Source organism: Trematomus bernacchii, unplaced genomic scaffold (assembly GCF_902827165.1).
Source record: "Trematomus bernacchii unplaced genomic scaffold, fTreBer1.1, whole genome shotgun sequence".
NCBI lineage: Eukaryota > Metazoa > Chordata > Actinopteri > Perciformes > Nototheniidae > Trematomus > Trematomus bernacchii.
The window spans coordinates 355,025-374,620 of NW_022987824.1; the positions used below are offsets into that span (position 1 = coordinate 355,025).

At 45.5% G+C, this 19,596-nt stretch overlaps 1 protein-coding gene across 1 annotated transcript; it reads right to left on the reverse strand.

The window, feature by feature from the left end:
- Positions 1 to 359: 359 nt before the first annotated feature.
- On the reverse strand, positions 360 to 16,217 carry pcif1 (PDX1 C-terminal inhibiting factor 1). Its single transcript, XM_034151668.1, is given in 17 exon segments — positions 360 to 2,858; positions 4,621 to 4,796; positions 5,285 to 5,378; positions 5,460 to 5,644; positions 5,732 to 5,818; positions 5,935 to 6,045; positions 6,047 to 6,105; positions 6,771 to 6,930; positions 7,987 to 8,086; positions 8,387 to 8,470; positions 8,563 to 8,710; positions 10,548 to 10,702; positions 11,212 to 11,345; positions 12,407 to 12,532; positions 13,948 to 14,072; positions 14,390 to 14,538; positions 15,988 to 16,217. Coding segments are annotated over 16 exon segments (2,055 nt in total). The 5' UTR covers positions 14,508 to 14,538; positions 15,988 to 16,217; the 3' UTR covers positions 360 to 2,665.
- Positions 16,218 to 19,596: the final 3,379 nt, after the last annotated feature.

Here is a 19,596-nt window from a genome sequence, read left to right on the forward strand (position 1 = left end):
GAGGATAGAGAGAAAAGGTGAGGAGAGAGAGGTGAGGAGAGAGAGGACGAGAGGGGACAGGTGACGAGTGAGAGAGGTGAGAGAGGAAAGAGACAGGTGAGAGAGGAGACGAGGTAGAGGAGAGAGGAGAGAGAGAGAGCAGGTGAGAGAGAGAGAGACAGGTGAGAGAGAGACAGGTGAGAGAGAGAGAGAGAGGGACAGGTGAGAGAGAGAGAGACAGGTGAGGAGAGAGAGGTGAGAGAGAGAGAGAGAGAGGACAGGTGAGAGAGAGAGAGACAGGTCGGACAGAATAAAATAATTCTCAAATGTTTACAAACAAAACAAATATATCTGGAACACTAATAACAGCAACAACAAGGTTGATGAAAAATGTGGGAGTTGCATTTTATTTGATTACATTGTAATAACACATGCAATATGTAATAACCAACCACGATGTCTTCATCAACACAACCATTTAAAACATCAAAGCATCAAAGTCCATTTCATTGTAAAGATAAAACCAGGTCAGTAACATGTCTCTAGAAACACAGCGTGCTCAGAGAAGACATCAGTGGTTAGGACATACAGCATGTGGCTACCCTTTAGAACCTCTGCTGTATCACGATGGGGATTACATCTGGTTTCCAGCTCATGTGTTGTTGGCGCAGCGGCAAACACCGTCTGAGAAACATTCAGGATGATTTTGTCCAAAAGGTTTCATGCACAACAAAAACCCAAATAACGACATAGCATAAAAACAGAGAGACGGGCGGAGAGTTATAAAAATAATGCTGTTAGATTGGCGCATACACACTTCTACTTTTACATACAAGGTCATATAGATTTTTTTAATAACACTTTGGTTTAGTTTAAAACAAACTATCATAGACTGTATCAACACTTTTCCATCTCTTTTTAAAAATGTTAAATTAAATCAAATAAAAAAAGAACAATTACATTTGTTTTTTCAATCAATTTAACAGCAGATGAGCAAAATATCAACAGACTTCATATCAGTTTAACTGTACAGTATCTACAGTCAGCCAATCAGAGGACAGCTCCCAGAGACAGGGACCCAATCAGAGGAGAGAGCCCGGAGTCAGGCAGCCAATCAGAGGATAGTTTCTGAACACAGTCAGCCAATCAGAGGACAGTTTCTGAACACAGTCAGCCAATCAGAGGACAGTTTCTGAACACAGTCAGCCAATCAGAGGACAGCGCCCTGTGAAAGTCCCCCGGAAACAGCCCGGAGACAGTCAGCCAATCAGAGGAAAGCGCCCTGTGAAAGTCCCCCAGAAACAGCCCGGAGACCGTCAGCCAATCAGAGGACAGTTTCTGAACACAGTCAGCCAATCAGAGGACAGCGCGCTGTGAAAGTCCCCCGGAAACAGCCCGGAGACCGTCAGCCAATCAGAGGACAGCGCCCGGAGACAGTGGGCCAATCAGAAGACAGTGTGAGTCTGCCAACCAGAGGACTTCATGTTGTACAATATGAAGCACTAAATTAAGGGTGGTTCCAGAAAAGTAAAAAGGTAACCGTTGAGAGAAAGATGAATTGAAATTGTCTTTAATTTGTCCTTTCAGTTCATTGTGTAATAACAATGTGATGTCATTGTGTAATAACAATGTGATGTCATTGTGTGCAGTGCAACAGCACCTAAAAGTGAATATTTAGAGCGGTACGGGGAAGAAAGCTGTGTTTATGTTGTGATTAAAGAGTCCTGTCTAGTTCACTTCTCATGACTCTGAAACACAAGTTAAAAAAAGACGTCTGTCCTCTCTGACCGGTTCGAGTCCCGTCTGTTCTCTCTGACCGGTTCGAGTCCCGTCTGTCCTCTCTGACCGGTTCAAGTCCCGTCTGTCCTCTCTGACGGTTCGAGTCCCGTCTGTTCTCTCACTTTCATTATTCTGCCGCCTTCCCGTTAACGACCTAACGTCGGGAACCTGCTCTGACTCCATGTCCCACAATGCACCACCTCTGAGAGATGTGCACCGATTGGCCAGGCCTTCCCAGGGAGGCAGGGCTTGAAGAAGAGTCCAATAGAAACTATAGCTGCCTTTTTTTCAACCAATCACCAAGCCCTGTCTGTCGGTGGGGGGGGACCAATCACATCACAGCTGAGTGAGAATGTTTTTATTGCTGGAGCTCCGACATCTCATTGGCTGCTTGTTGGCTAAGCCACCACCTGGACATGAACATACGCTCCAGGCGACGTGATGTCAGATCTTCGACCAATCAGAAGAGCTGCTGGCGGCTGCAGAATGGCATTGTGGGTATGTGGACAAATGCTACAGGTGCTGGTGAGGGACAATCTGAAGAGACGACGATCAAAACAAACAATGAAAAACAGAAAACTGTACACGGGTGAAAAGGAGACACTTTTTTACACGCCGGCCACTTTTTCTACAGGACCGCTGCCGCCGCTGCTGCTGTTCGTGTTGTTGCTGTTGTTGTCATCATGGCTACCTGGTGACATCACAGCACTCTGCGGCCTATCAGCAGGCTTAGGGGCGGAGTCTTTCTCTATGGAGGCGGGGTCATTTTGTTTACACAGCGGCCACTTTTTCTACAGGACTGCTGCCGCTGCTGCTGCTGCTGCTGTTCGTGTTGTTGCCGTTGTTGTTGTTGTTGTCATCATGGCTACCTGGTGACATCACAGCACTCTGCGGCCTATCAGCAGGCTTAGGGGCGGAGTCTTTCTCTGTGGAGGCGGGGCCAGGAGAGGACATGGGGGGGGGGGCAGGAGGGGGAGGGCTGGTACGCCGCCGTGAGCTCGGCCAGGCGCTCAGGGGTCGGAGCCCACTTAGAAAAACCAGCGTCGTTCTGGAGGAAAATAACTGCAGTACCATGGACCGCCCGGTAGTACATCTCATCCCTGAAAGTACACAGAAACACAGTAATTAGTACACAGATACAGAGGAATGTAGTACATCTCATCTCTGAAAGTACACAGAAACACAGTAATTAGTACACAGATACAGAGGAATGTAGTATATCTCATCTCTGAAAGTACACAGATACACAGAGTAACGTAGTAGTAGGAGTAGTACATCTATTTACATGTATATAGACTTCTTGCACTATTCTTTATTTTGTTTTTTTGTATTATATTATATATCAGGGATGCAAACACACGTATGGTGAAAAAAGAGAAAACTATTGGAAGCAGAAAAACCCAGCGTAACATCCCACCTGACAAAGGCCTGCTGTAACGCTTCAATGAACTGGCTATTCTTTATCATGTACTCAGATCAATAGGAGACAAAGATGTTAAGTTACAAATCAAGGGTCTTCATTATTATCTACAGCAGGGGTGGGGAACCTTTTTCCTTTACATTTTTACAGCATCCTCCGAGGGCCGTACAAATGATTGAACTCAACCTCTGCTTAAAAAAACTAAAATCACAGCCCATTCATTTGGCCTTTCTTTCATGCTGAGCAAAGAAGAAGCAACCTCTGAATCCAGATATCTCACCATGACTCGATGCATGCACGTGCACGGTGTGGCATGCACGTGCACGGTGTGGCATGCACGTGCACGGTGTGGCATGCACGTGCACGGTGTGGCAGGACCACCACAACAGAAAGATATGGACACAAGATGTGTGCAAATGTATTTAGTTTCCTATCCATGTGGACATGATTTAAGTGGGGGGGGGACCTAACCTCCTCTAGGGGGGACCTAACCTCCTCTAGGGGGGTCCTCACCTCCTCTAGGGGGTCCGGGGGGCATGCTCTCCCGGGAAGATTTTTTTTTAAATATTGAAGTTGAAAGCATCAATCTGGTGCACTTTGAGAGCAACATTAGGAGATCTATGGAAACATCTCTCAACATATGAAACAGAACTGGAAGCAGATTTTATTTTTGGATATTTTACAAATGACTCCCTTTTTAAACTGTATTCTTGTTATTAACAACTTTTTTGTTTCTGTCATAGTATTTTATACCTGTTTTTCATTTAGTCTCTAATGTCTCATTAATAACTATAATGATCATATCAAGGTGTGCCTTAACCTCACTGAGCTGAGGTTATTTGAGCCTCTCAGGAGAGAGCTCTCTTCCACCTGGTTGTAGAGAAGCTCTTTAAATTCGTTAGCATAGCTAGCTAACCAGATGCTAATAACAACAGATCTCCACTGTGCTTACAACTAAAGACACAGCCACGCAAACACTGCGGCATGTGTACGGCTCCTTATGGGTCCTGCAATATTTGAAGAGCTGGAGCGGCGTTCCGGTGCTCTCCGTCAGCACTCTAGTCTACACTCCTTTCAGACGAGACATATACCACGTGAAGACACGTTACGCTCGTGTTGTGTTCAAGGAACCTGTCCTTGATCAGGAAAAACAGGCACTCGCTTGTATAATTATTTTGCGGTCTAGATTTCTTCTTCTTTTTTGAAGTGAGAAGTTGTCCGTCAGTCGGACTGACCCCACCCCCAAAACGAAAACGAAAACTCTTCGGTTCTCCACGAATTACACAAGTCACCCAAATCAGCGTTAAAAAAGCGACTAATTAGCATCACTGATATATGTTGCCTTGTTGGAGGAGCTCAGGTCAGAAGAATGTCTACTCTGGAGCTGCTGAGCATCTGATAACACCTTTGAATCTTGAATCTACATGTAATAGCATCAATACCTCTTGCAGATGTGCTGGCTGCCGGACCGGTACTCGTGTTCGAACGCTGTGACGGTCATCTGGTGCCGGAGGAACCGACTGGCCTCCATCCGGGTCAGAGCCGGGGTCACGGGGTCGCGCCACTCAGGAACGAAGACGATGAAGGACAGCGGCTCAGAGGACTTCTCCAGCAGACCCTAGAGGGACCAGAGACCCAGTACAGCCCGGTTTAAGACCCAGTACAGCCCGGTTTAAGACCCAGTACAGCCCGGTTTAAGACCCAGTACAGCCCGGTTTAAGACCGCAGTACAGCCCGGTTTAAGACCCAGTACAGCCCGGTTTAAGAACCAGTACAGCCCGGTTTAAGACCCAGTACAGCCCGGTTTAAGACCGCAGTACAGCCCGGTTTAAGAACCAGTACAGCCCGGTTTAAGACCGCAGTACAGCCCGGTTTAAGAACCAGTACAGCCCGGTTTAAGACCCAGTACAGCCCGGTTTAAGACCGCAGTACAGCCCGGTTTAAGAACCAGTACAGCCCGGTTTAAGAACCAGTACAGCCCGGTTTAAGACCCAGTACAGCCCGGTTTAAGAACCAGTACAGCCCGGTTTAAGACCCAGTACAGCCCGGTTTAAGACCACCCACCTGTGCTACACCTGTCAGGTATTAAACAGTAACTGGACGAACCTCAAAGTGGGTCACCATGGCGTCCATCAGCTCTTCACAGAAGGGAGGGTTGGCTTCAAAGGAGCCGCTGACCGGACAGAAAGACAGGAACGGCCTGAAAACACACAGAGGGTTACAAATACTGCAATATACTGGGGACAGTAATTACTGTAACACCACACACTGCGGGTCTCACCCTCTGGATCCGAAGTATCCGTCGGTGTCGGGGAAGGCGGAGCTGAACTGTTTGAAGTAGCAGTTGAGCGGCGAGGCGAAACACTCGAAAGAAACTCCAAACTGTCGCATCAGCGCCTCGAACACGGGAACCGGCAGCGCCCCCTGCAGGCCGCTGCCCTCATTAGCACCGCTGCCAAACAACACCTGAAACACACACACTTCGTTAAGCCCTCCTCTACCAAACATAGGCTGTCAGGGGAGCTCAGGGATTGGTTAACACAGTCAGCTGACCTGGTATCTCTTCAGGAGGCACCAGACTCTGGTCAGGAACTTCTCAAAGCGAGGGTCATCGATGCAGCTGTACCTGTACAACAGCTCCTGAGAGACAGACAGGGGGGGGGTCAGTACCCCTACATGTTGCCGTGGTGATGTCAGTACTGCTACATGTTGCCGTGGTGATGTCAGTACTGCTACAAGTTGCCGTGGTTACTCACCAGTTTGCTGAAGTGACCTCTGTTGACCTTCACCATCTCCCCTTTGAAGCGCAGGCAGGCCACGTCGTTCTCAAAGTGCAGCTCCACGCGGGGGAGGGGCGGCGAGGGGGGGGGCCAGACGCACCGGGAAGCAGTACACCAACCTCTGCTGGGGGGGGGAACCACTGGCCTCTGAACACACAGAGAGACACACACTTAGAACACACACACACAAAGCAAACGGCTACATGTGGGGGGGACTCAGGTTTGTGTATATGCATATGTGTGACTCTGTGTTATAAGTGGGGGGGTCCAGGAGCAGGCTTAGGTGTGTGTGTGTGTACCTGTGGGGGGGTCTGGCAGCAGAGCCAGGTGAGTGTGTGTGTGTGTGTGCGTGCGTGTGTGAGTACCTGTGGGGGGGTCTGACAGCAGAGCCAGGTGAGTGTGTGTGTGTGTGTGTGTGTGTGTGTGTACCTGTGGGGGGGTCTGGCAGCAGAGCCAGGTGAGTGTGTGTGTGTGTGTGTGTGTGTGTGTGTGTGTGTACCTGTGGGGGGGTCTGACAGCAGAGCCAGGTGAGTGTGTGTGTGTGTGTGTGTGTGTGTGTGTGTGTGTGTGTGTGTACCTGTGGGGGGGTCTGGCAGCAGAGCCAGGTGAGTGTGTGTGTGTGTGTGTGTGTGTGTGTGTGTGTGTGTGTGTGTGTGTACCTGTGGGGGGGTCTGGCAGCAGAGCCAGGTGAGTGTGTGTGTGTGTGTGCGTGCGTGTGTGAGTACCTGTGGGGGGGGTCTGGCAGCAGAGCCAGGTGAGTGTGTGTGTGTGTGTGTGTGTGTGTGTGTGTGTGTGTGTGTGTGTGTGTGTACCTGTGGGGGGGTCTGGCAGCAGAGCCAGGTGAATGCTCCTCAGTCTGCGGCTGTACTCCACAGACAGCTGGTAGATCTTGGAGCAGATTCCCTCCACTGAGTCCTTGGCGACGGCGGTGAGGTGAGGGCCGCATTGTTTCCTCAGGTGCTCCAGACGGTCCTACACACAGGAAGAACATTACATCACTGTTTCTCAACCACTGTGTCCCGTGAGAGAGGGTCAGGTGAGCCCTGAGAGAGGGTCAGGTGAGCCCTGAGAGAGGGTCAGGTGAGCCCTGAGAGAGGGTCAGGTGAGCCCTGAGAGAGGGTCAGGTGAGCCCTGAGAGAGAGTCAGGTGAGCCCTGAGAGAGGGTCAGGTGAGCTCTGAGAGAGGGTCAGGTGAGCCCTGAGAGAGGGTCAGGTGAGCCCTGAGAGAGAGTCAGGTGAGCCCTGAGAGAGGGTCAGGTGTGCCCTGAGAGAGGGTCAGGTGAGCCCTGAGAGAGGGTCAGGTGAGCCCTGAGAGAGGGTCAGGTGAGCCCTGAGAGAGGGTCAGGTGAGCCCTGAGAGAGGGTCAGGTGAGCCCTGAGAGAGAGTCAGGTGAGCCCTGAGAGAGGGTCAGGTGAGCCCTGAGAGAGGGTCAGGTGAGCCCTGAGAGAGGGTCAGGTGAGCCCTGAGAGAGGGTCAGGTGAGCCCTGAGAGAGGGTCAGGTGAGCCCTGAGAGAGGGTCAGGTGAGCCCTGAGAGAGGGTCAGGTGAGCCCTGAGAAACTGTCCAATTTCACTTCATCTGTCCAGAAAAACATGATTTAGTTGCTGCAAACAAAATCCAACAGAGCCGTGGTCACAAGCTAGCTCAAATGTGATTTCCAAACCAAACACCGTCACTTCAAAACAGGATATTTTTGAGAAACACTGCACAGAGAAATCTCTTAGAGCGACTGAGGAGCTGAGAGACTTGTCATTACATATGAGCTGTAATAGACTACATGGTTTCAATGTGAACAATGCACCGGGGCTCCAAAGAGGTTCTGCAGGATAGGACACGTCTGCCCTCTAGTGGCTGTTCTTTTGTTTTAAGTTAAGGACTAATTATTAGAGGTTATTACAGGGCTTAGTTGAATACTCCATTCGGACATTTCAGAGGTTATGAATACGTGATAAGCGGGGGAATGTGCATCGAGGAGTCATTCATGGAAAGAAAAAAGGGGGGGTCTTCGTCAATGACCACCAACTGCTCACCATGTAGTCCTCCTTGCTGGCGGAGTGATCTCGGCGCAGCCAGCTCATGGTGTCTTCAGCGTTCCACTTCACCACCTTCCTGCTCTCCGGACTGGCATTCCTGCAGGTCAGAGGTCAGAGGTCAAAGCAGACATAAACAGAATGGTGGGAAAAGAGCCGAGTTCTCATTGGTCGATCTTCTTTAGAGGAGACCAGGAAAGGATGGATACACTGATTGTGTTTCGTGTATGACATTAAGATTGAAATAGGCATGTGACGACTCTAAATAATAATGATCACGATACCATATGCAGATTCAAACTAAAGTCACCAGCCTGTTTGGTAAAAGTACTGATACCAGAACAATCTACTTAAGTACAGAATCAGAGTATTTGTACTCCCTCCTCTGATGGTGACCTACCTGGAGTCGATCATCTTCTTGGCGGCTTCAGCGTATTTAAACAGAAGCTTCCGGGCCTCCTCTTTGTATTTAATACGGGCCAACCTGAGACACACACATGAAATACATCATCAACGTTAGAACAGAGAGGCGGGTTTAAGGAGACACACTTTGGGTCCAGACGGACAGACGGGTACCTGATGGGAATGTCGTTCATGACCTCTCTGAACATGGAGGGCGAGATGACCGGGTCGCAGTCACTCGGCAGGAAAGTGTCCTGACCTTTGTCGATCACTTTCCTCTCCAGCAGCCAGCGGTTAAACGACTCTCTGGGCGGGTCGATACCTGAACACAGACAAAGACTTAGAACCCTGTTCACGGACAAATCTCAGGGAAACACTATCAGGTCCTGGGGTAGGTCAAGACCCAGGTAAAGACTAACAAGTCCCAATGTCAAGTCCCAGGTAGAGACTAACAAGTCCCAATGTCAAGTTCCAGTTCAAGACCAACTCATCTACGAAGTGTCAGGGTTGGAGTTTGTCCCACGTGGAGTCTAACAAATCCCAGGTGAGGACTAAGAACTCTTTCACTCTTTAGATCAGTTTGTCCTGACCTGGGACTTGACGAAAGACTAACCCCAGGACTTGCAAGAGTTCTTGGTCCTGACCTGGGATTTGTTGGTCTTCACGTGGGACAAACTCCGACCCTGACACTTCTTGGATTAGATGGTCCTGACCTGGGACTTGACCTGGAACTTGACATTGGGACTTGCTGGTATTGACTTTGGACTTGTTAGTCTTGACCTGGGACCTCTTAGGGTTAGGGTTAGTCCAATGTCAGGACCAACAAGTCCCAGGTCAAGTCCCAGGTCAAGTCCCAGGTAAAGACTGACAAATGGATTGCTGTATAGTCCAACAAATCCCAGGTAAAGAATAACAAGTTTTGGGGTCAGTCTCACATCAAGTCCCAGGTCAGTTAGAACTCTTTCACTCTTTAGATCAGTTGGTCCTGACCTGGGACTTGATGTGAGACTAACCCCAGGACTTGTAAGCGTTCTTGGTCCTGACATTGGACAAACTCTCGCCCTGACACTTCTTGGATTAGTTGGTCCTGACCTTGGACTTGACATGGTACACGCTGGTCTTGACATTGGGACTTGTTAGTCTTGACCTGGGAGCTGTTAGAGTTAGTCCAATGTCAGGACCAACAAGCCCCAATGTCAGGACCAACAAGCCCCTATGTCAAGTCCCAGGTAAGGACAACAAATGGACTGCTGTATAGTCCAACAAATCCCAGGTAAAGAATAACAAGTTCTGGGGTCAGTCTCACATCAAGTCCCAGGTCAGGACCATCTAAGAAGTTTCAGGGTTAGAGTTAGTCCCACGTGGAGTCCAACGAATCCCAGGTCAGGACCAAGAACTCCTACAAGTCCTGGGGTAAGTCTTAGGTCAAGTCCCAGGTTAGGACCAACTGCTCTAAAGAGTTCTTAGATCTCATCTGGGATGTGGTGGTCTTCACGTGGGACAAACTCTAACCCTAACATATCTTAGATCAGTTGGTCCTGACCTGAGACTTGACGTGAGACTAACCCCAGGACTTGTACGCTTTTTTTGTCCTGACCTTGGACAAACTCTAACCCTGACACTTCTTGAATTAGTTGGTCTTGACCTGGAATATGGACTTCTATTGACTTGGGATTTCTTAGTCTTGACTTGGGAACTGTTAGGGTTAGAATTAGTCCAATGTCAGGACCCAGAACTCTTACAAGTCCCAGGTAAAGACCAACAAATGGACTGCTGTATAGTCCAACAAATCCCAGGTAAAGAATAACAAGATATGGGTTCAGTCTCACATGAAGTCCCAGGTCAGGACCAACTAAGACGTTTCAGGGTTAGAGTTAGTCCCACGTGGAGTCCAACGAATCCCAGGTGAGGACTCTTTAGATCAGTTGGTCCTGACCTGGGACTTGACGTAAGACTTCCTTGTAAGCATTCTTGGTCCTGACATTGGACAAACTCTAACCCTGACACTTCTTGAATTAGTTGGTCTTGACCTTGGACTTGACATGGCACATGCTGGTATTGACTAGGGACTTGTTAGTCTTGTCCTGGGACCTGTTAGGGTGAGAGTTAGTGTGTGTGAGTGTGTCTGTGTGTGTGTGTGTGTGTGTGTGTGTGTGTACCTTCTCTCTGGTGGCACAGCTCGTGGTAGTGTTGACGGAGTTTGGTGACCAGCTGGGCTCTCTGCAGCTCGATCTCAGGGTGGGGGTGCAGGTGGTTGGCGGGGGGGTGCTCTCTGATCACAGCATTGGTCTGAACATCCAGATCCCAGTAGATCCTTTAAAACAAACAACAACAACGTTAAATCTCCAAAATTTGATTTGATTTATTTAGAACGTATAAAGCAATAATACAAAAAATACAAAATGAAATGAAACAAGAGAATTATGATAATGTACAAACTGAAGCAGTATCAAATACAATATATAATTAATTATTTTACGTTGTATGTCATATTTTACAAGACAAATATAAAAGAATATCTTTTTACATCCACCATCCAAAATACGTTTGTTATTAAAAAACAAATGAAAGGCCGGACTTTGTTTCCACAGATCCAGAACTCGGCTGTGAAGAAGTGTCTACTCCCTAATTGGTCATTGTTTTATTTTCATTATGTCTTTCTCATCTGTGTTTTTTGTGTCATGTGGATATTGCTGAAAAGAACTATGAACAGATTGATGGCATTCATGCTGTGGCAATGTTTCACACGCAATGCCAATAAAAAGTCAATTACAACAAATAAAATGCAATGATTGGATGTGTAATGGAGGAGCGTGGACTCACACAGCTGGTCTGTATGGAGCGGGGGCGGGGCTTGGAGTTGTGGGCGTGGCCGGCGGGACCTGTTTGTCCTCGGGAGCGGAGCTCCAGGGTTTCAGCCCGGGGGTGCTGGGAGAGATGGGAGTGGTGGGCTCCACCTGGGAATAACACAGGGTCAACAGTGATTTTTACATTTACACCGGGGGGGGGGGGGGGGGGGGGCACTGAGGTGAGGTTTATCGTCTCGTAAGTTCAGTTATAAGTTAGCAAAATCAATCAAATGTCAATGATGCTGTGAGTGTTGGCAGCTCATCCCTTAAAACAGAAGCTCAGATTGATTATAATAAGGAGAAATATGAAGGTTTATTTCAAGCTTGTTGTGTGAATAAGTTATTGGGCTTTTTTCAACTTAGATTTGTTAGAAAATGTTTCCAACTTTAATTGACTGAATTGATTTGAAAAGTGGGCTACTGAATACTACTGTGTAATATATGTTTACATTTATATTTAAGAAGTACAATATCAGAAAAGCACAAGTTTCATTTGTTGGCCGTATTCCATTATACTTTCAGAATTTGCTGATAGTAGTTGTTTGGGCACCGCTTTACACCTTGCAAGGTTTTATTTGGGCTTCTGGATGAAAATAGTCCACAGAGAATCAAAGATCTGATCAGATCAGATCAGATCAGATAAGATAAGATCTGATCAGATCTTATTTTATCTGATTAGATCTGATCTGATCTGATCAGATCAGATCTGATCAGATCAGATCTGATCAGATCAGATCAGATCAGATCAGATCAGATCAGATCAGATCTGATCTGATCAGATGGACCTTTGTTAATCCCTGTGGGGAAAGTCAGTAGTTGAATAGCAACAGGGTGAGAATGAAAAACAGCACAGATTAGAGATTAATACAATTACAGATCAAGATAAAAATGAAATGATATACAGTTAAGTAACTATAAAATAAGAAATGAATTAAAATGAATATATATACATATTTAGGTCATATATACATATTAGATATATTTAGATGTATGCGTGAAAACAGTGAGTATTTTATGTAATCAACACAATTATTCTTGAATCTCAATGGAGGAGTGATCTGGATTCAAGGAGTTTCATCAAATAGATTACAAAGACAATTTATTTGGAAAAAAAGATGATATTTATATTTTCTTTATTTTAGTATCTAATGTCGTCATGATGTTGGTACCTTGGGTCTTTTGATGCTGTTAGGCCCCGCCCCCTGCTCCTCAGAGTTCCTCCTCTTCCTCTGGCCGTTACCGAGGTTACTGTCCCCCCCCTCTGCAGGCGCCGCATTCAGACCTAAAGGATCAGACTGCAGACAGACAGACAGGCAGGCAGACAGGCAGACAGACAGACAGACAGACAGACAGGCAGGCAGACAGGCAGACAGACAGACAGACAGACAGACAGACAGACAGACAGACAGACAGACAGACAGACAGACAGACAGACAGACAGACAGACAGACTTTCATTAAATATCCCTTTGATGACACCTTTTGCATTTTCTGAATATCTGCTAAATCTCTTCGGCCACGTTTACACAGAGACGAAACGGGTTGTATCTGCTACAGTTCTCTATCGTATGGACGAGGCCGACACGGAAACGCGGATAACGATAACGGCACCCAAGGTGGGTAGATCTGCGGACGAAACTCTCTGGGAGGCCAAACGGCTCCGTGTGTACGGCCTATACGATCATTTCCTGATAACGATGACGTCATAGCCCCACCTCTGCTGCTCACCCCCGCCCGCGTCATTGCTGATGTGTTTCGCCAACAACAACAACAACAATGGCGGATCACAGGGTTGCGTTCGTGCTCCAGACGCTACTGACCATGATACAGATGTTAGTGCAACATCTACAGCTCCTCGACCACAACCATCAGCAACAAGTGGACATGGAGAATTACATGAACTACATGTTGCTAAGTCCACCGCGGAGAATAACCAGAAGGGCAACCAGGCAACCATGGCAACCATGCTCGGGAGGTCTTATTCGCTGCTTTTGGAGTATTTTGTGGAAGAAGTACCACTTACAGGCCCGGCATATGTACTACAGCACCTCCAGCGGTCTCGTGTGGACGGACACGTTTATTGAGCCGATACCGTGTGGACGGAAGACTTTTTTATATCGAATTCGGCTCGTTTTCGTCTCCGTGTAAACGTGGCCTTAATGATTGATGATGAATGATGTCTGATCAAAAACCTTTTTATTGCATTTCGACAATGCATAACCAGTGTTTGTCATTCAGAGATGGAAAGCAACATATATACATACAAATGAGATGGGGGTCTGTACTGATTGTATATACAAAGAGAACAAATGCCTCAAACCCACGATTATTTATCAGGAACATTGCTCAATTAATATATGATATGATGTATGATGACTAAAGAGCTGAATATAATCAAACCTATTGAGTGTTGAGACTAACTTCCTGTTGTTGTTGTTGCTGTTGTTGTTGTTGTTGTTAAACCAGACTGTTAAACCCCTGAACTTTTGAAAGAACATCCATAACATTCATCTGTTTGCAACTTACAAATTATTTATTCAATATATCATATTCCAATGACTTGTATATAGACTCTTCTTGCACTATTCTATTATATTTTATTTGTATTTACTTGCACTATTTAAAGTATTTTATGTTCATTGATATATCTACACTGTAGCTATGTACGAATGACAATAAAAGCCTTGAATCTTAAAGTAAAAGTGACTCACAATGACGTCATGCTGACCCAGCACCGGCACCTCCCACAGACTCTGATTGGTGAATCTGTTGAAATAATACGGACGGTTCTCCCTCCGAGACCAACACTTAGACCAGCCTGCCTGCACCAGTTCATCTGTAGAGAGAGAGAGACAGGTCAGAGAGCGAGAGACAGGTCAGAGAGAGAGAGACAGGTGAGAGAGGTCAGAGAGACAGGTCAGAGAGGTTAGAGAGAGAGAGACAGGTCAGAGAGACAGGTGAGGCACAGAGAGAGAGAGACAGGTCAGAGAGACAGGTGAGGCACAGAGAGAGAGAGAGAGAGAGAGAGAGAGAGACGGGTACAGAGAGACAGATAGGTTAGAGAGAGAGAGAGGGACAGGTACAGTTAGAGAGACAGGTTAGAGAGACAGGTCAGAGAGAGAGACAGGTCAGAGAGAGAGACAGACAGGTTACCTGGCAGCTCAGGTGGTTTGGTCGGAGAAAGGGGCGGAGCCTGAGAGGAGGCAGAGTCAGAGGGAGAGGCACTTGTGGCCGCCTCCCCCTTCACAGATCCCTGGCTGTCATTGGACATTTCAGCTCCTCTTCAGAATGACGTCATCGACCTGCGGAGAGGAAGAGACAGTTTAACTTTCAAAATGAAACACAGGCCGTTTCTCAATCGCGAGGATGCTGGCTTGGTCGAGCAGCCGAGCTTGTGATCTTGTACTTGAGTAAAAGTAGAAGTATTCAGATCTTGTACTTGAGTAAAAGTAGAAGTACTCAGATCTTGTACTTGAGTAAAAGTAGAAGTACCAGAGTGTAGGAATACTCTGTTACAGTAAAAGTCCTGCATTCAAAATGTTCCTCAAGTAAAAGTAGAAAAGTATTCTCATCAAAATATAGTGAAAGTAGCGACAGTAAAAGTAGTGATTGTGCAGATTGGTCCATTTCAGAATAATATATATGATATGTTTTATAATGATTGATCATGAAAGTGTTCTCAAAGCTGGTAAAGGTGCAGCTAGTTTGAATGACTTTGTATACTGCAGGGTAGCTTGTGGATTTACTCCAGGTGGAACTAAAGTCTGATTTAACACTTGGTTATATTTCACATCATTCATCCACATCTGTGAAGTAACTAAAGGTATTAAATACATGTAGTGGAGTATAAGTACACAGTAGAAACAAATTAAAATACTCAAGTTAAGTACAAGTAGCTTAGACGTGTACTTAAACTTAGGCTACATGGTTACTTTCCAGCTCTGAGAATGATGTGCTTAAGCAGCAGGTTAACAGGCATTGCACAGGAACTGTAAACACACAGAATCAAACCCAAAAGAGAGATAAACATCTAAAGGAAACAGGAATATACTACATTACTCTATGAATGAACTACAGTATGTAATAGTGTACTGTAGTGACGGTGTCAGACCGTGTGAATGTGGCGGTAAACTGAATGATATTTAGATTCAATCTGATCACAGAAATCAAAATGTCGATACAAAGCCCAGTTAACACTCAGTGTGTATCAAGTGTTGAATCAGAGCTTTATGGGTGTTATTTATTTGATCATAAAGCTTCTTGTTTTGCTCTCATACGCAGGATTGAGCGCTCCGACTACGCGCATGCGCAGAGCAGCTTTCCAAACAAACACGGAGGAGAAGAAGGGGGGAGTAAAAGAGGGAGGGGGAGTAAACACAAAGCTGCGGCTGCTCTCCGGGCTCAACACTCGGTCTCAGACGCGCTCACAGCCGGTCCACAGCGGGCCGAACCGGGCTATATTAATTTAAAAACCCGGACTAGGGATAATGCTGCCTGTATTTCTCTCCGTTTAGTACATTAACTGCGGCCCGCGCGCGGAGCGACAGCTGCTGTTTGGGCGCCACTTCTCTCACAAGATGGCGGACACGCCCCTGCCACAGCGCAGCGCTCCCGCTCCGTGTTTTTAATGTTTTTCTACAGACTTAAGCCGCTCTACGGACCGGGAGTCAAGCTCCTCAGAGAGAGGACACCTTCCGCCGCATGTCGGTACCTGGAGAGTGTCTCTGCGGGGCTGCCGGTGCTTACCTTGCTTGTTTAAGTAGCGCAGAGTCTGTGGTTCTGTCCTCTTGTTTCTGTTCCTTCGCTCTCTCCCTCCCCGCCGCTCAGACATCTTTACAGGGAGCACGGGAGACACACTGCGCATGCGCAACGGGTGTCCCGCTTCCTGTTTACAAACGTCTTGTCCGTGCCGCCATTTTGAGCAGGTCATAACATATAAAAATACAATACAGCGTTATTTAAAAGCCCTATAAAGCCTGTTAGTGCTGCACAGAGAAACAAATAAATAAAATACAAATATATGAGGACGTGTGTGTATGTGTGAGTTTTCAGTGGGTTCTGTTGTGAATAAAACAGTCATTTATTTTTTAAAGGTTTTCAGATATATATATTTTTATTTAAAAGGGGACCTATCATGCAAAATGCACTTTTGTACGTCTTTGATACATGAATATGTGTTCCAGGGAACTCACCAAGTGTCAGAAAACACAACCCTCTCTATTTTCCTCCATACCCAAATCTCTAAAAAAGGGGCTGCAACAGATCTGATAAAAACTGATCCAGATTTGAACACTGTCCTGACGTCAGGACGGTGGCGCTACGGCTATTGGGCCAACTCTCCACCTATCAGGGGAATGTGGGCTTGGGCCACGGCCGGCCATTGCTGCTCGAAAGCGCTGGAGACGCTGTAGTACACATGCCAGGCCTGTAAGTGGCGCTGTAGTCTGCCACAAAAGCAGCGAAGAAGACTTCCCACCCATAGTTACCATGGTTACCCTTCTGTTTATTCTCCGCTGTGGCTTTTTTTCTCCCTCCCCGAGGCAAGCGTTTTCTCCCGCTGCAATGCAATTTATTGTCAAAGCATTTAATGTATTCATTGGGAATGTTAAGAGCATTCCATGGAATATAACAAAAAGTGTATCTGAAGTGAATTACCTACTCCACCTTTAATATATGTATTCATAGTTGAATGACTTAAACCCGGGATGTCCCAACTGTGGCCCGTTGTCCATCGCAACTGAGGATCCAGTTCAACATACCCTGGATATGTTTGAGTTGATTCACATCTATTCAAAAGCTAAAGTTGCCTGGAATAGGCTCACACTCAACATGAAGAGTCTAAATGAAGCTCAACCCCAATAAAAGAAGTACTGACATTTTGTGCACATTTGATTGCATTATATTTCTACTTTCACACAATTATTTTTTAGGTCTTTACTGAACTTTCTTTTAAATTATTTTGGTTGTGTTTGGTCTTTGAATCCCCATGCATCTGCCCTGCTAATACTGCTTCTGGGGAACAAATACAGTTATATACCATGGTGTATAGTTTGTGCTATAGTGTGTGTTTCTCAAACATACCCAAGATCACAACAGGCCCTTTAGGGTGAAGCTGGGTGATGAGTTTGGCCCTCTTCTCGTTCCAGAAGTCCTTTATACTGTCCACACAGTAGGAGTCCTGGATTCTGAAGAAGGAGGACCTCTCCACCATCCCCATTTTCATGAACCGGAAAAGTAGTGAAATCTTGGCATAGTTGTTGCCAGAGAGCAGTATGTTACTGGCCAACATGAAGTCCCCAACCAGCATCCCATACTTTAAAGCGGGCTGGGAACTCCATTTCCATACAGTGTGACCATGAAGACACATCTAAAAAAAGACATAGGTGGAGAAGACAGCACAGTACTTTAACAACAGTTACTACTGCTTGTATGACACGTATGCAGCATTCAGTCCAAAACGTGTAATGCCAAATGATGCCAAACAAATACACACCCATTCAACGATAGCTGCTGTGCCCCTGGACTTGACACTGATTTCAAATGGCCTAGGAGCACGGCACTCGACATTGGTTTTAGGCCCTTAGCGGTGCACATGTTCACAGGCAGAACCAGATATTTGGCCAGTTGGTGGAGACTGTCATGATACACAATGTATCGAACAATAGTTGGATTAATATTGATTAGAGTGCACAATAGAAATAAAATAATTCAGAGAAGAAAAAGAGATATGTTATCTATCAAAACCCAGTTAGATTAACATTCATTGGATTGCACACTTTGTTTGTTTGTGTGGATATGTAGCACATTAACATGTTAAATAGCACTTAATGACTGACTGGATGGAAATGACAATAAATGAAAATGTAAAACGAAAAAAGCGATCACGAAAATGTTTCCAATAAATGAATGAAATAATTTTTGACCACTTAGTTGTTCAGATATATCACATATTTGTAACTGAATGATGCATTCATTGAAACAGAACACGGTATAAACTGAGGAGTGAGTCCAAGGCCGTAACCATGGAGTCAACATTGGGGGGGACCAAAAATGAAATCAAAATGTTAATACTTTTGTATATGTTTATTTCATTATCTTTTATTTTTAATGACTGATTTTAAATGCCATTTTCTTAATGTCTTCCATTTTTGTAAAGCACTTTGAATTGCCTTGTGTTGAAAGGTGCTATATAAATAAACTTGCCTTGCCTTGCCTTACTAATTTCCTGCCATTCTAAAGGAAAATATATAAAAATGCACTAACACATGGGATACTTTAAAACCTGTTAAACCCCATGCAAAAAAAAAAAAGTTGAATGTTGAAGTTTAAAGCATCAATCTGGTGCACTTTGAGAGCAACATGAGAGATCTATGGATACATCTCTCAACACCATATGAAACAGAACTGTAAACAGATTGACTTTTTCTTTATGGATATTTTACAAATCACTCCCCTAGTTACTATTCCTGAAAAGTTCGGTTTTAACATCAGAACTACAAGTTATTTACACAAAGAAGCTAAATCGGAGGGTTCATTAACATTACCATTACGAAATAAAATAATATGGATTACTTTAGGGCTAACTAGAAAAGATACCAGAACTGATGGAGGGCAAATTAAAACATGACTGACCTGCTTGGAGCATCAACGCTAACTGGAGCTGGACTCGGACGTGCGACAGCGAAATACACCCCCGGGTACAAAATAAAGGTATGCATAAACAAACAAAGGCGGAACCAATTTACATATGAAAAGAATATATCATTTTGGTGAAGAAAATAAAGATTTTCAAGTATTCAAATTGCCAAAATAAAAAAGCCATAGAATAGCAATTTTATTTAAAAAAAATTATATCAGTTAGGCTATATATTGGGGGGGGACATTTTGAGCGTGAATATTGGATGTGTCCCATGTGGCTCTCATGTCAAGAAGCATCAGATCAGTGCATGCGCTGCATACAATAAATACATTTGTATTGATTTGAAGATCTTTTCATACAATCATACGTATTGGGATCATTTGTATTAATGTGGACCGGAGAATATGTTTCTCTGTTGTCCCCGTTCATAAAGCAACAGCATCAGAGCACGGTGCAGAGTCTCTAGATGAGTTTACAGTAGTCCCTCGTTCTTATTAAACATCCATGTTGTAGTCCCAGTGGCTTAACAAGGTTGTGATTGGCCCTCCAACTTTCGTATCAGTCCGTGACGTCACCCGGCCCAAAACAACTTTTTCCCATTGACTAATGGGGAAAGAGACGTCTGTAAATCAGCGGATACTTTTTATTAAACTAAATAAACTAGCCAGTATGAACTATTTTATAGCCCTTATTAGAATCATTCGGTCATTAAAGTTGTAAA